This window comes from Lissotriton vulgaris, chromosome 6 (genome assembly GCF_964263255.1).
Source record: "Lissotriton vulgaris chromosome 6, aLisVul1.2, whole genome shotgun sequence".
NCBI classification, from domain to species: domain Eukaryota; kingdom Metazoa; phylum Chordata; class Amphibia; order Caudata; family Salamandridae; genus Lissotriton; species Lissotriton vulgaris.
In genome coordinates this window covers 845,635,951-845,648,967 of record NC_141694.1, presented here as the reverse complement: position 1 = coordinate 845,648,967, position 13,017 = coordinate 845,635,951, and the positions used below count along the sequence as shown (strand labels likewise).

Here is a 13,017-nt window from a genome sequence, read left to right as displayed (position 1 = left end):
ATTATGCAGAGCTGACAATTTTATAGAATAATTGTGAGAAAATGTTTGTCATTCTGGTAGGCCTGGTGACATTTTTGCATACGTGGGGGGAGGCAACATAAAAAGGTTTGAAGATTGCACTAGGCAGAGTCCAGCTCTTCCAGCAGAGAGTACAAGCTTCAGGTGATCTCTCTTCACCTCTGGAGGTCAGGCAGACACCGGCCACTGCTGCACAGCAGTCCTTTGAGTACTCTGCAAAGTGTTTTCTTTGTAGGTCATCAAGAAATTAAAACTACAAGTGGGATGGCTTTAATCCCACTTCGATGCACACTTTCTAGCGGAGCCACGGTCTCAAACATCAGAACAAATTCAGGGAGATTCTCTTTAAAGTTTACTCAAGATGCTCTCCAGACACAGCCTTTGTGTAAAGTAATGTTTCGCAAAGCAAGTACCTCTGGGGCTTTCTCCAAACTAGAGCTCTCACAAAATTACCAGAATGATGTGAGGTTTCTGCACCTGGTAACCATGAGCCTCTCTGAAGCCATAGTCCAGGATAGACTAGGTCAGGTCTGACGCAGAAGCTGCCTTGTCTTAAACAACAGAAGCTGTAGTCCCACCCTTCCCCACTGCTATCTACTAAATGGCAGCGCTCAGAAAGAACACATCAGGAGCCATTTACCAACATACTTCCGGGTCTAGCCAGCGCTATATAAACTTCTAAAATTAAATGAACTCAAAACTGGTTTTCCTGAACGCTTTGACCTGAGCAACATGGCTGATGCCCGGTGAAGCTGCTAGACAGCTAATGAGATTTGCCCTGGTTTCCACCTTAATCATCACCTACCCAGCCGGACATTGGACACAGTTCCTCCTCGTCTCCCTGCTATTACTCCTTCCACCCCTCCCTCCTACGATCTCTTGCAACATTATTTATGTGTACTGTACCTTACAATGCTCTTGTAACTGATGTAACTTTTAACGCAACGATCCTAAATGTAAAGTGGTCTGATACCCTCTTGGGTCAAGTTTGTGCTATATAAAACTTTATAAATAAAATAAAAATAAAAATAAATAACAAAGCCTTCATGACATTTCTTAAGGTTGGCCTGTCTCCATCCTACTCACTTCAGGGTCTGGATCTCTACCCTCTACAGGAATACGCTGCCTGGGGAAGCTGTTCCTATTCAACCCCGTGTGCCATGCTACGCTAGATGCATCCAAAATGGATCCCACTGGCTTCAGTATTCAGGTTCATACACACAAAGTCCCCACTATACATGTATTAAATGCACACAAACACACTTTTCATCCACACAGAACGTTGATACAAGGTTCTGGGCATTCACAAAATAGCATGTTATAGCTTTATAACATGTGGCCAGTAGGCCACACTCGCAATGACTTAGAGAAAAGGTCTGTTCACACTACCATTCACATACACGGTATGCTACCACAACCGACGTGTATTAGCTACACCAAGGACATGGACAATAGTCCTCATCCCACTATGAGGGTAACTCTTGGTGAACCCCTCCAGGTCACAGGACTGATTCTGGACCTATCATAATCAAGGGCGGACCAGGCCACTGTCTATATGCTGAATCAGTGATGTCAGGACCAACACTTAAAGTCAGGATAGCAGCCTCATTTGCAATCGTGCACACAGGGCAAATAATCATGTATGTATACCATGCGGGATACATTCCCGTCCCAACAATGCATGCATCTATTTAACCCAACGTGCCAAGAGCAAAGCGAACTGTATTTTTATAAATTTATTCTCGCATTATATTATTACCAACTTCATCGTTAATAATACATGGATCACTACAAAAATCTGAGAGTTGTATTTTTCCTCATAATTTAAGTGGGGCTGAAAATATGAAGAAAGACCAAATATCTAAACGAGTTAAAAAAAAATAATGCAAGGTCTCCAGGTTTAAAGTATTTTTGTTACTTTTAAGTATGCCTTCTGAAAACTGTGGAAGGGAGAACGTGCAATGCAGCTCTCATCTGGTCGCCTGCTTGCAAAAAGCCCATAAAACGGTGCAAGCAAACACACACGCTTGCGTTAATAATGCAAAAAGCCGGAAAAATAGAAGAGCTGAAGCGTCTTTCTCCGAAATGCAGCTCTTAACCTTGCAGTTAACTAAAATAAACCAGTACTATTAATCAGGCAGAACCATGTGAAATGTAATTTTTAAACATTTACTAAAGGGGAGATAGTTCAGTAATCACTCCCGGAGACCAAGGCCTTGTGTACAGCAGCGCTCAAGCACTAAATACCAATCTCCTGTCTGTGGAGGCCATTACCCGCCCCGTCGCCATGGCGACGCTAACAGTGTGCCTGACTTCAAAGACAAAGATGTAATTTCAGACTCCCAGCAGCCAGAGGGAGTGGTAAGAATATTCTACTCAGGCGGCGTCAGCTGATGATAAATTATAAAAATATCCAGGAAGGTTAGGAGGTGGACCGTACCACACTATGTGTAATCCTTTGGGGGAGATTTTTCCCTAGTCTCTGCTTGGCATTTTGTACCACAAGCAAAAAATATGCATAAGGCAGCAAAAAACGGGCAAACGAAAAGTGGAACACGGCCATCGTGCCAGATAATCTTTAATATAGGACAAGGTTTCTTCCTTGCCTTCCTTCCTCTCTCCCCCTTCAAAGAAAGGTAAAAATAGCCGCCAAACCATGTCTTATCCTTGAAATTAGGCCTGCAGAATCGGCATGAAAGTCCGATACAGGGTCTTTTTACAAGGCCTGTGGAGGCATGGGCACTGATCATCTGATTTTGAATAATAAATGTTTAGATAGTCACCTCGGTAACCTGTAAATCTACATGGTTCTAGAATAACAGAAAATATTACAATGACCTCAAGATGTTCCTTGTTAAGTGACAACATTCAACAAAACGGTTGTTTTCTTCGTGAACTGACACTTGTATTAATTATGAGGAAAAAATCAAGTGTCAGAATCTAAATAAATGAAGGATTGTCTGGGGCAATTTGAAATCTTGATATTTAATAACTCCTTTCAAAATCTGAAAACTGGCAATTAAAATCTAAGAAGGGACTTCTTGAAATAGCACAAACAAAAGGAGTTGTTAGAAAAGTAAGCATTGAAAGGGTGAGAACATCTACTCGTTGCACTTACAAATGCGCCATATTCGTCACCAGCTTTGAAACCGCATACATTAGCATGATGCAAGTGGACATATGATGTTCATGGATATTATCGGTAGCATGTGTGGCCTGAAGCACTTGATCTGCTGACTGGTCCTCTGAATCCACCAAAACACTGATGATGAAGAAAGTCTGCATTTTATTTATTTATTTATTTATTTATTTCTGAATTTGTAAAGCGCATGGTTACACTTACAGTGTGTCCCCGCGCTGTCAGAAGAGCCATCTACTCCGTCAGTCAGATAAGACGGGTTAGTCTTTAGGGAAGAGGAATGTTTTGAGCTTTCTCCGGAAGATGAGTTCCGATGTTTCCACTCTTAAGCTCAGGGGGAGAGAGTTCCATTTATGTGCCGCCAAAATACGAAAGGATTTTCCTCCCATTCTGGCCTTCTTGTGTCTGGGGACAGCGAGGAGGCCTGCTCCTAACGAGCGGAGTTGTCGAGTGGGCGTATAGGGGCAAAGAAGGTTCCGAAGGAAGGCCGGGCCCTTACCATGTACGATCCTGTGACCAATGCAAAGGACTTTGAAATCAATTCTCTCATTGATCGGCAGCCAATGCAGAGTTCGTAGGGATTTTTTTGAAGGGGCTCTTCTGGGCAGCCGGAGGACCAGGCGAGCGGCAGCATTCTGAATTGTCTGCAGTCGCCGCCGGCTAGTGGCATTGGCTCCCAGATAAAGGGCATTGCCGTAGTCCAGTCTTGACGTGACAAGGGCGTGGACCAGGGTCTTCCTAGATGATTCTGGGAGCAGGTCGATGGTTTTGCGGAGTTTCCGTAGAATCGAGAAGCACGAACCGGCTACCCGTCTAGTATGGTAGTCGAAGTCCATCTTTGAGTCCACCCATACTCCCAGATTCTTGACCTGATCACTAGGGGTAGGAAGGGGCCCTAGGGTCTGCGGCCACCAAGCAGATGACCAGACTGAGGGGGGTTTTCCAACAATCAGCACCTCAGTCTTGTCACCATTAAGACGGAGGCAATTCTTCGCCATCCATCCCGCCATATCCTGGAGGCAAGCTGAGAAGTTAGCGGCGGCTTGTTCAGCAGGTTGGGTCAGAGCGACCACCAACTGTGTGTCGTCTGCGTATGTCACTACTTCTACCCCGTATCGTTCCGCAGTGGTGGCCACGGGGGTGACATATAAATTAAAAAGGGTTGGACTGAGACTTGAGCCCTGCGGCACTCCTTGACCAAGGTCAAAGGTATCGGAGCGTGCTCCTCCTTGCTCTACCGAGAAGCTACGGTTGGTGAGAAAAGATTCCAACCATGACCAGGCCATGCCTGTCACCCCTCCTTTCTTCAGACACTGCAGCAACGTATGATGTGCTACAGTGTCGAAGGCTGCGCTGAGGTCCAGGAGCACTAGAGCTGCCACATGTCCTGCATCTACGTGCTTCCTCAGTGCCTCAGTCGAAAAAAGGAGGGCTGATTCCGTGGAGTGGCGTGCTCGGAATCCCGATTGGTTGGTATGCAGGAGGCCTCTGGACTCTATGTGCGCGGATAGTTGTTGGTTCACCAGCTTTTCCGCCAGTTTAGAGAAGAAGGGTAAAAGCGAAATGGGGCGTAGATTGCTAAGCTGGGACGCACTGATGTTGGGTTTTTTCTTCAGAGGCAGTACGACTGCCTGTTTCCACCGGTGAGGGACTTTGCCAGTGTTGAAAGAGGTAGATAGTATGTTGCCAACATAAGGTGCCAGATGACTCATGGCACTGGCCAGGAATTTGGCAGGGGCAGGATCGTGCGGGGAGCCTGATTTAATGCCTTTAGCAGTGGCTATCAGGAGAGCTTCTGACGGAACTTGATATACTGTGAGGCAGTCTTCGATCTTTGCCTCCCAGGTTGCTTCTTCATGAGGAGGAAGAAGGTTAGAGCCAGTTCTTGCATCATCCGGGAAACTGTTGTAAATGTCGCGTACTTTTTTGTGGAAAAATTCCGCGATAGCGTTACATGATTGTGCTGATGTGTCGGCCTGCTCTAAAGCAGGGGGAGGTGAAGTAATCTCTTTATAAATCCTGAAGAGTTCCTTGGATGAGCAGTTAGCACTATCTATTCGATCCGCATAGAAGGTCGCTTTGGCTTTCCTAATTAGGAGGTGGTATTCTTTAATGCTAGCTCTGTATACATCTCTTGCCTCTAGTGAATAGTTCTTCCTCCAGGCTCGTTCAAGTCTCTTACAGGCTGCCTTGGTTTCTCTAAGAGTTGTGCTGAACCAAGGTGCAGTTTTAGTTAGTCGCTCTGGGCCCTTATTGGCCCAAGGGGCAGTGATGTCCAGGGCCTTAGTGATGTGTCCGTCCAGGGCTATGCAAGCTCTGTCCACGTCCACTCCTAAGTCTGCTGGGGAACCGTTTAGTCGGAAATGATGCTCGAAAGAGTCCATGGAAAACCGGGCCCATTTCCTTTGTAGTTTATTGGCGCAATGGTGAGTTTTTATGTGATGAGTCATGACTAGGAAGTGGAAAGGGACTAGGAAGTGATCTGTCCACAGCAATGGAATGGGAGTATCCTGTGTCAGATCCTCTAAGTTATTAAAAATGGGGTCAAGAAGGTGCCCCTGACGATGAGTCGGGAGGTGGGAGGCAGTGACTAATTGTAAGGTTAGCAGCTCTTGGCACAATTCTTGAGCAGCTGAGTTGTTAAGGTCTTCAATGTGGAGATTAAGATCCCCTAATACAAGGAACTTCCTGTATCTCATAGCCAATGGGGTGACGTTCTGGATAAGACTTTCCGTAAAGTTTCTGCTACCTCCAGGGGGTCTATAGATCAGTAGACCTTTGATGACCGTATTCTTGTCAATACCGATGGAGAAAGCTCCAGTTTCGCTATCTGTTATAGTAACAGGTTCGAGGGAGCATGTCATATTCATTCTATAGATTATGGCAATGCCACCTCCCCTTCCCTTAGGTCTATCCTGCCTGCAAATTGCATATCCAGGGGGCAGGGCCTCCCTGACTTCAGGGTCTGAGTCTTCGTCCAGCCAAGTTTCAGTAAGGCATAGTAAGTCCCATTTGTTGTCGATTAAAAGGTCGAATACTTCGAGTTTATGCTTTTTGAGGGAGCGACAGTTAAGTAGAGCGCCACTGATTTTTCTACTGTGCTCTGGTTGGACATTGCCGTTTGGCGTGCTAGCTTTGGGATGTTTATTGAGGGTGAAGCCACAGTTATCGCAGGAATTAGTAGGTCTACTGAGATCAATACTGTGCTCACATACCTTTAAGTAGTTGGTGCGAAGGGTGAGGAGTTCCTCTTTGTCGTAGCGGTTATCTGGGAGGTGAGGACCAGGGGGTCTGGCCCCGTGCCCCGGTCTGCCGCGGACGGGCGCAGACGGGCTTGCCTTAGGCATGAACTGAGAAGTATCAAAGCTTGACCAACCACTAAAACCATCTCTTAGCCGACCCTGTAGTGGGTCTATTGACTGACTAGCTGTCATAGGAGACAACCGATACAACACCCTGGTTCCACAAGTCAGTACTATACAATGAGATCCCACTGAGAGATCTCACTGAAGAATTATTAGCCGAGTAATCATTACTTCTTCTTCCTTGTGCGACACCTGCATCAGAAGCTACTAGATTTACTAGATCCTGACTAGTCAAACTAAAAGATAACTCCTTCATTGACCTGGCTCTTAAAACTAGTGTGATCTGGAGGAATGGAAGTGTCAATCTCCAGATTGCAAAACCTTCTTCAAAGGCCTTGGGCCATACCACTAGAACACTATCTTGCAAGATTCTTACAAAAAATAAAAATGAACCTGGTCAGTGCTATTGCAACAAAGGCGTCCAGAACTTTTACACAGGCCTCATATGTCAAAAGACTTCTCCTCAAAACGTTCTGAGAATAGAATTTAAAGTCTGCGAGAATCTAGCTCACTGCTCTCCAACCATACATAGTCAAACCAAATCAGAAAATATGCTTATAGACCAGGACTGTGCGGAAGCATCCTTACATTGCAAACCCTGAGTGTTTGCGACTCAAATTGGCCAGTCAACTCTAAAGGAGAAAGGAATTTGATGTAAATAGTGCACAGCCTTTATCCAGATAGCCATGGCATGTGTTTTGGTAAGTGAAGTGCTATATTTAATCAATAATACAAATAAAAAACACTTAACAGTAGGTAGTCAACCTTCAGTTTACAAAACCGCGTGGGTTGTTTTGAAACACCAAGCTCTCGGCAACAAGAGAGGTGCAAAATGTGCTCCAAGGTATTTACATGGAAAGAAATATGAACCTGACCTGTAGCCATAATGTACAGCATTTTATTGAAGCATATTTTGAGAAGATGCCGGAATGCAAACTGTTTTAGATATATGTTTTTTAAATAAAACAGGAGACTTGCCACTATAAAGCATAACATTCAGGTGCATAAATTAATTGTGAGTACATCATGAAAGAGCAGGATGAAAATCCTACATTCTTCTGAGATATTGCATTGTGATACATCTGAAAAGCACTTGGCAGTCTGGTCTTGCATATAATTGGATTGATTCCAATGGAGGTCTTTCTAATTAGTGACAATGCAAAAAGGAGTACAACCTGGGGGAAAATCTGCATGAAAGGACTATTACCATTATTCATAACATCTCACATATCTCAACAAATATCTCCTGACGAGTGATGGAGCAGAGGCAGATAAATGTGCTCAATCAAAGCTAAAGACATTGCACCATCCAGTAAGGTGTGTTTCATAAAGGTGACTCAGCGACGCAAATTGTGAAACAATGGAAGGCAATTAGATCATGCACTTTAGTTCTGATGGGAAGTCACCACAGACTCAATCAAATGGCATCCTTAAATTGGTGTCAGGGAAAATATATATGCGATGAAGAATATATGTATTAACTGTGAACATTAAACCCATATCCCACAAATAGTGGGTGTTCCTCATTGGAGATTGCATAGCATACATTTTATTAACGGTTATTCATTCAACACGTATTAAACCCATATCCCAGAAATATAGTGTTCTCCTCATTGGAGGTTGTATGGCATACATTTTATTAACTGTTATTCATTCAAAACTTTGAATTAAAAACATCATGCAAATATAGCATCTTACATGTAAAATAGGTAAACACATTAAATGAACAACAGTGACAGTCCATTTTAACAGAATACAATCAAAAAATAATTGTCACTGTCATACAAGTAAAGGTCTTTCTGATGGGGTTGGAGGGAACAACGGAGATTATCAACAATGATGTCAATGTATATTGGCTCTATTCTAGGATTCTCAAGAGTCTTCATCAGGATTATGGGTAATACAATTAGTAAACTGAAAGTTTAAAAAAAACTGTAAGAAAGTAATCAAGAAACAATTGTTAAAATTGTAATTGTTAATCTCCAACAGTTTGGCGATTGTGGTTTTAATCTGCATCTAAAATGTGTTGTGTATTGGCTACATGTATACCTGAAGCATCGGAATGAAGTCCATTTAACTCAAGGGTAGGTTTTTTGAGAGAGAAATATTGCTGAATTTTAGTGTCCAGCAACGATATAAACTCATTTCAGATTATAAATAAATGTTCATAGCACCAGTAACATGATCTTCTGCTCATTTAATATTGTACTAAATCTGGATTCTCTCTTCCACATAGAGGCAAAGCACCATATCTTGGAGCCTGGCAAGGGGGCTCAACCTAAAAATATGCCTAGCTGGTTTTACCAGTGAGGCCCGAGTCACTTTAGGCCAAGAAATGAGGCATAGTCCTGTCTGGAATGCATTTCATTCAAAAGCAGTGTGCAAAACCCTGCCTGTTTAATGGTCAACAATCAGTGGAACAAAGAAAAAAAAATCAGATTTATACAAAGTGAATGGGACAGGTACTTGTGCATATTTACACTCAATACTACATGAAAACCAGACTGCTATTTACCAGCAGGATTTGTCCTACCCATCGTTATGCAAAAAACAATTTAGAAGCCAGAAGAAAAGCCACATGTATTTTATTCTAACCATCTTCCATTATTATTCTAAAGACTGTAAACTTAAATCAAATTCACAGACTCCCGCACATTACTTATATCAACCTTTACTACTTTTAACAAAATTTCTTAAATTAAGGTTTGGTTGCGCAACAGTAAGCCTCGGGCTTTTTCACATTGGTTACATTATTTTAGGACATCAAAGAGAAGGAAACTGTGACTAAGCAATATAGAGTAAATTATTCTCAGTCATTTTAAAGTGTTTTTTTTTAACATTAAACATTGTACAGATCTACTGGATAATTAAAAATGAATATATGATTGAAGCAGCAACCTAATCATGCATAACAGAAAGAAATTTGCTTTTAAGAAATACAATGTGTAACTCATCCCACTAACCATTTGCAGGAAGTCAAATGAACTCATAAGCCCACTAATGACCACATTTAACACAGTTATTTTCATTTCTCACAAAGAAACTGGAGTAAATGCATGGAATGGTTTCATTTAGAACACATGATTAACCTCAATAATAAACAATAACCAATGACTTCTGGATAACCCACTGATCTTTGGTTCCTGAGTAGGAAGCTTGCTATCGAAAGCACTCCACCAGCGCTGGTAAGCTCTATTTCAATGAAACACATTTTACAATACAAATTCTAACTAAATTCTATGGAAGAACACATAAGGCACAGCAAAAATCCTTACAAGAAAGTTTTTTGTTATCTTTCGCTAAAGAAATTCCAGTTCCCCCGACTAGCCATGTGCATGCAGCAATAGAGGATACACCTAAACCTCAATGAAAAGGGATACAGTTATTACTCAAGCACCAAATAGGCAATCTGGTTCACGGAAGGCAATATGAATGAACTCCATACTTTAAACCTTTCCGAACAACAAATCTTCAGACAGCAGATCCTTAAACAGATTGTAACCTGCCCCTACAGATAAAGGAGATCATAGGGTACAGGGATTCGCAGTAGAACCACCAGAGACAGAGTTAAATCCCAATTAACAGGCGTGAATATAGAAATGTCTGCTATTGAATTTATTTGATCATGGTCACTAATGAAGCAGACTAGGAAGAAGCAATGTTTTATTTGTCAATAGCTAATAAGACTAGATCTCAGAGTTCTGGCCTATTACCAGCATTGAATTTCATAGGATAGATTATTTGGTCTCACTAGAATCAAAGGATTCTAGGACCTCCCTTAGAACTTCTGCTTATTACCACATTCACAATAATCATCTGTCTGGTTCACAGAAAAGGCTGCTTATATTATAATGGCATACACTCCAGGTGTTAAGTATATGAAGTCTCCCTGTTTGCCTATGCCATGGTATACAGAGATACTCAGAACCCCTTCCCACTCTTCATGTTGTAAACTGAAGGTGTAATGGATTCCAACACGCTCATAATTAGGCTGAAAGTCAAAGTACTAAGACACTGATGTGTCAACCATAACAACACTTGTGGAAAGCTGCTTACAGTGAGCATTCTCTCCATAGTTGGAAAAATCAGACCACTTAAGTTGACATGGAGAGGTATTGTGTTTTCAAATTGCCCAAACATGGCACCGGGTTTCAAATTGTTTCTTTCCCTTCAAGACTGCCAACAGCATGCAACTTCTATATGATTTAGCTTCACATAGGTGTGCAATGCTCATCTGAAGTGGCATGCATCACAATCTAGAAAACGACAAAAAATTAACCTGCAACTTTGAAAAGCAGGCCATTTCGAGCTTAGCATCAGCTATTTTGTGGAAGACAAAATGCCTGTCTTTAGAATTCTAGATGAAATTGTTAGAATAAACAACTAAATCAGGACAAGAAAAAAATATTTTGTTGATCAAAACAAAAGATGGCTGGTGGTAATTTCATGGGGTAATCCCTAGATGACTCAATGCACGGTATGGGAAACCACTGATCACAAATTAACTACGCATTTCAAAAGATAAACTGCTATTGGCATATGATACCTCTGCCTTGAAAAGCTAGGTGACAAGCGGTTAATGGTGGCCAAACAGATTGGTCATAGAAAATGGAAATCAAAAGGTTAACGTAAATTAGAGATCTGGATAAACTTATCTGTAGAGAACCATAAGTAAACAAACAACAAGAAAAGAATTATTCCCAAAGATTCAGTAAAGGTATTTTAACTTGTACATCGAAATTACTTGAGAATGCACCCTTCCCAACCATAAGTGTAAACTGATATTATTTTGATTAGCCCCACTTCCTGCTGGGTGCTCTAGCCTTACCCCAGAACACACATTATGATTAAGGTTTCTTTACCATCCAAGTTTTAAAAATGTAAGCATAGCAAGCAAGACAATTTAACACAGGTTACCTTAATGTTGTATCTAAACATTTTAAAACATGTTTAATAAATTAAATGGTACAGTGAGCTCCTGCAACGGAGATTGAAGAGCAACCATGTTAAGAGAATATTTATGAATGAAAAATCTTCAGAAAAGAGCCTTTAAAATGTAAGAAAGGCTACAATTTGTGAGCTGACCAGTACTGAAGCTCATCAAGTAGGGTGACAAAGAACTGGGGACAAAAGACCCAACAAGCTTAAAAAGAGGGAATGGAATGGCACACTATCAAAAGGTAGTTTTGCGGGCATGCTTTTGAGGCCATGGATTTTTTTTTCTCTTTGCCCCTTTCCTTCTCCTTCTGCTTCTGCTTGTCCCTCCCTCGTAGACTCGCAAGACTCTGCAGAACGGTCGATCCAACTGCTTCACCCAGTAGGAGAACTTAACTGGACAGTCTACTAAAACACTTAACTAGTGAGTAAGGGTACTGCAAAGCAACTTATGACAGAAAGCTAACAAATAGTTTGCACATCGATTTCACATGCTCTTCCCCATCAAACTGGTGGCGATGTGCCCCACGCCAAGATCAGAGTACCTCTCTGGTCACTCACGCACGCCACCAAAACGTGTTCCACCTAAGATCAATCCAAATGCAAAAATCTCCCAGTTACACATGCCCTCATGGTGTAGTATTATACCTGTCTGAAAGCGCGCTCCCTCATTACTTAGTGGCATGTACAGAGCTATGAAAATGTTCCAATTCAAAGTGTTGGTCCCTTATGGTGAAGGTAAAATGGCAATACAGGCTTCTTGAACAAACAAGAATCGTGATTTAATTTACGCCTAAAATGCAACAAAAATAACCAAGAAACAAAATAAAGCCATTTCTAAGCAATGTCCATAATCTACCAAGCAAATATATTTACATCCTAACCCAACAGTAATCAAGGATGTTACACGATCAGCAATCCGGAGCAGATCAGGTGACCAAAACGCAGAGGTTGCGTCCAAGATGAAGCAAAGACATTTTTATCCAAACAGGGTGGTGTGTCAAACTTGGAGCAAAAGACTGGACAATTCAATTTAGCATATGCTTTAGAGATATACCACATTTCAAATAATTTCACTTTAGCACAGCCTCTCAACTCACTCACTCCCAAACATTATCATTCGCAGCTCTTCAGGCACAGAAAAAAATGCACAGGTGCAAGTTCCAGTACTCACAGTTCCTTCCTTGCGATTTCCCAATTTCCCACAAACGTATTCTTTGAGGGAGGGCAGGTCGTGGCACAGGCTCTACAATTGAAAAAAAATACAAACACACTGTTCGTTATAGTAGCACTTGATACTAGAATTTTGAATTAGAGCATGTTCTAAGCAAAACCGTTAGAACTCTGTGAGAAGCTGCTTTGTATTTCATTGTAGTTGCATATATAGCGCATTTATATAGTTCTACATATACATACCGTTTTCGATGTGCAGAAAGGATCGGACTGGGGCAGAAAATAGGCCCGGTACTAAAATAAAAGTGCCCCTCATTGGCGAATCACACAGCCAAAAAAGTGGCAGACATTTGCAAATTATGGCAGTTTTGAACTTGTGAAGGAAGA

The 13,017-nt window shown here is 41.9% G+C and overlaps 1 protein-coding gene across 5 annotated transcripts in view; it reads right to left on the bottom strand.

Annotated features, from left to right (window-relative positions):
• Positions 1–13,017, bottom strand: part of ARID1B (AT-rich interaction domain 1B) — an 843,008-nt gene that overhangs the window by 532,035 nt on the left and 297,956 nt on the right. For all 5 annotated transcript variants that reach the window (XM_086926863.1, XM_086926866.1, XM_086926865.1 and 2 more), the window contains one exon: positions 12,632–12,703. In XM_086926863.1, the coding sequence (XP_086782989.1) occupies positions 12,632–12,703 (72 nt within the window). The remainder of the gene's footprint in view (positions 1–12,631; positions 12,704–13,017) is intronic.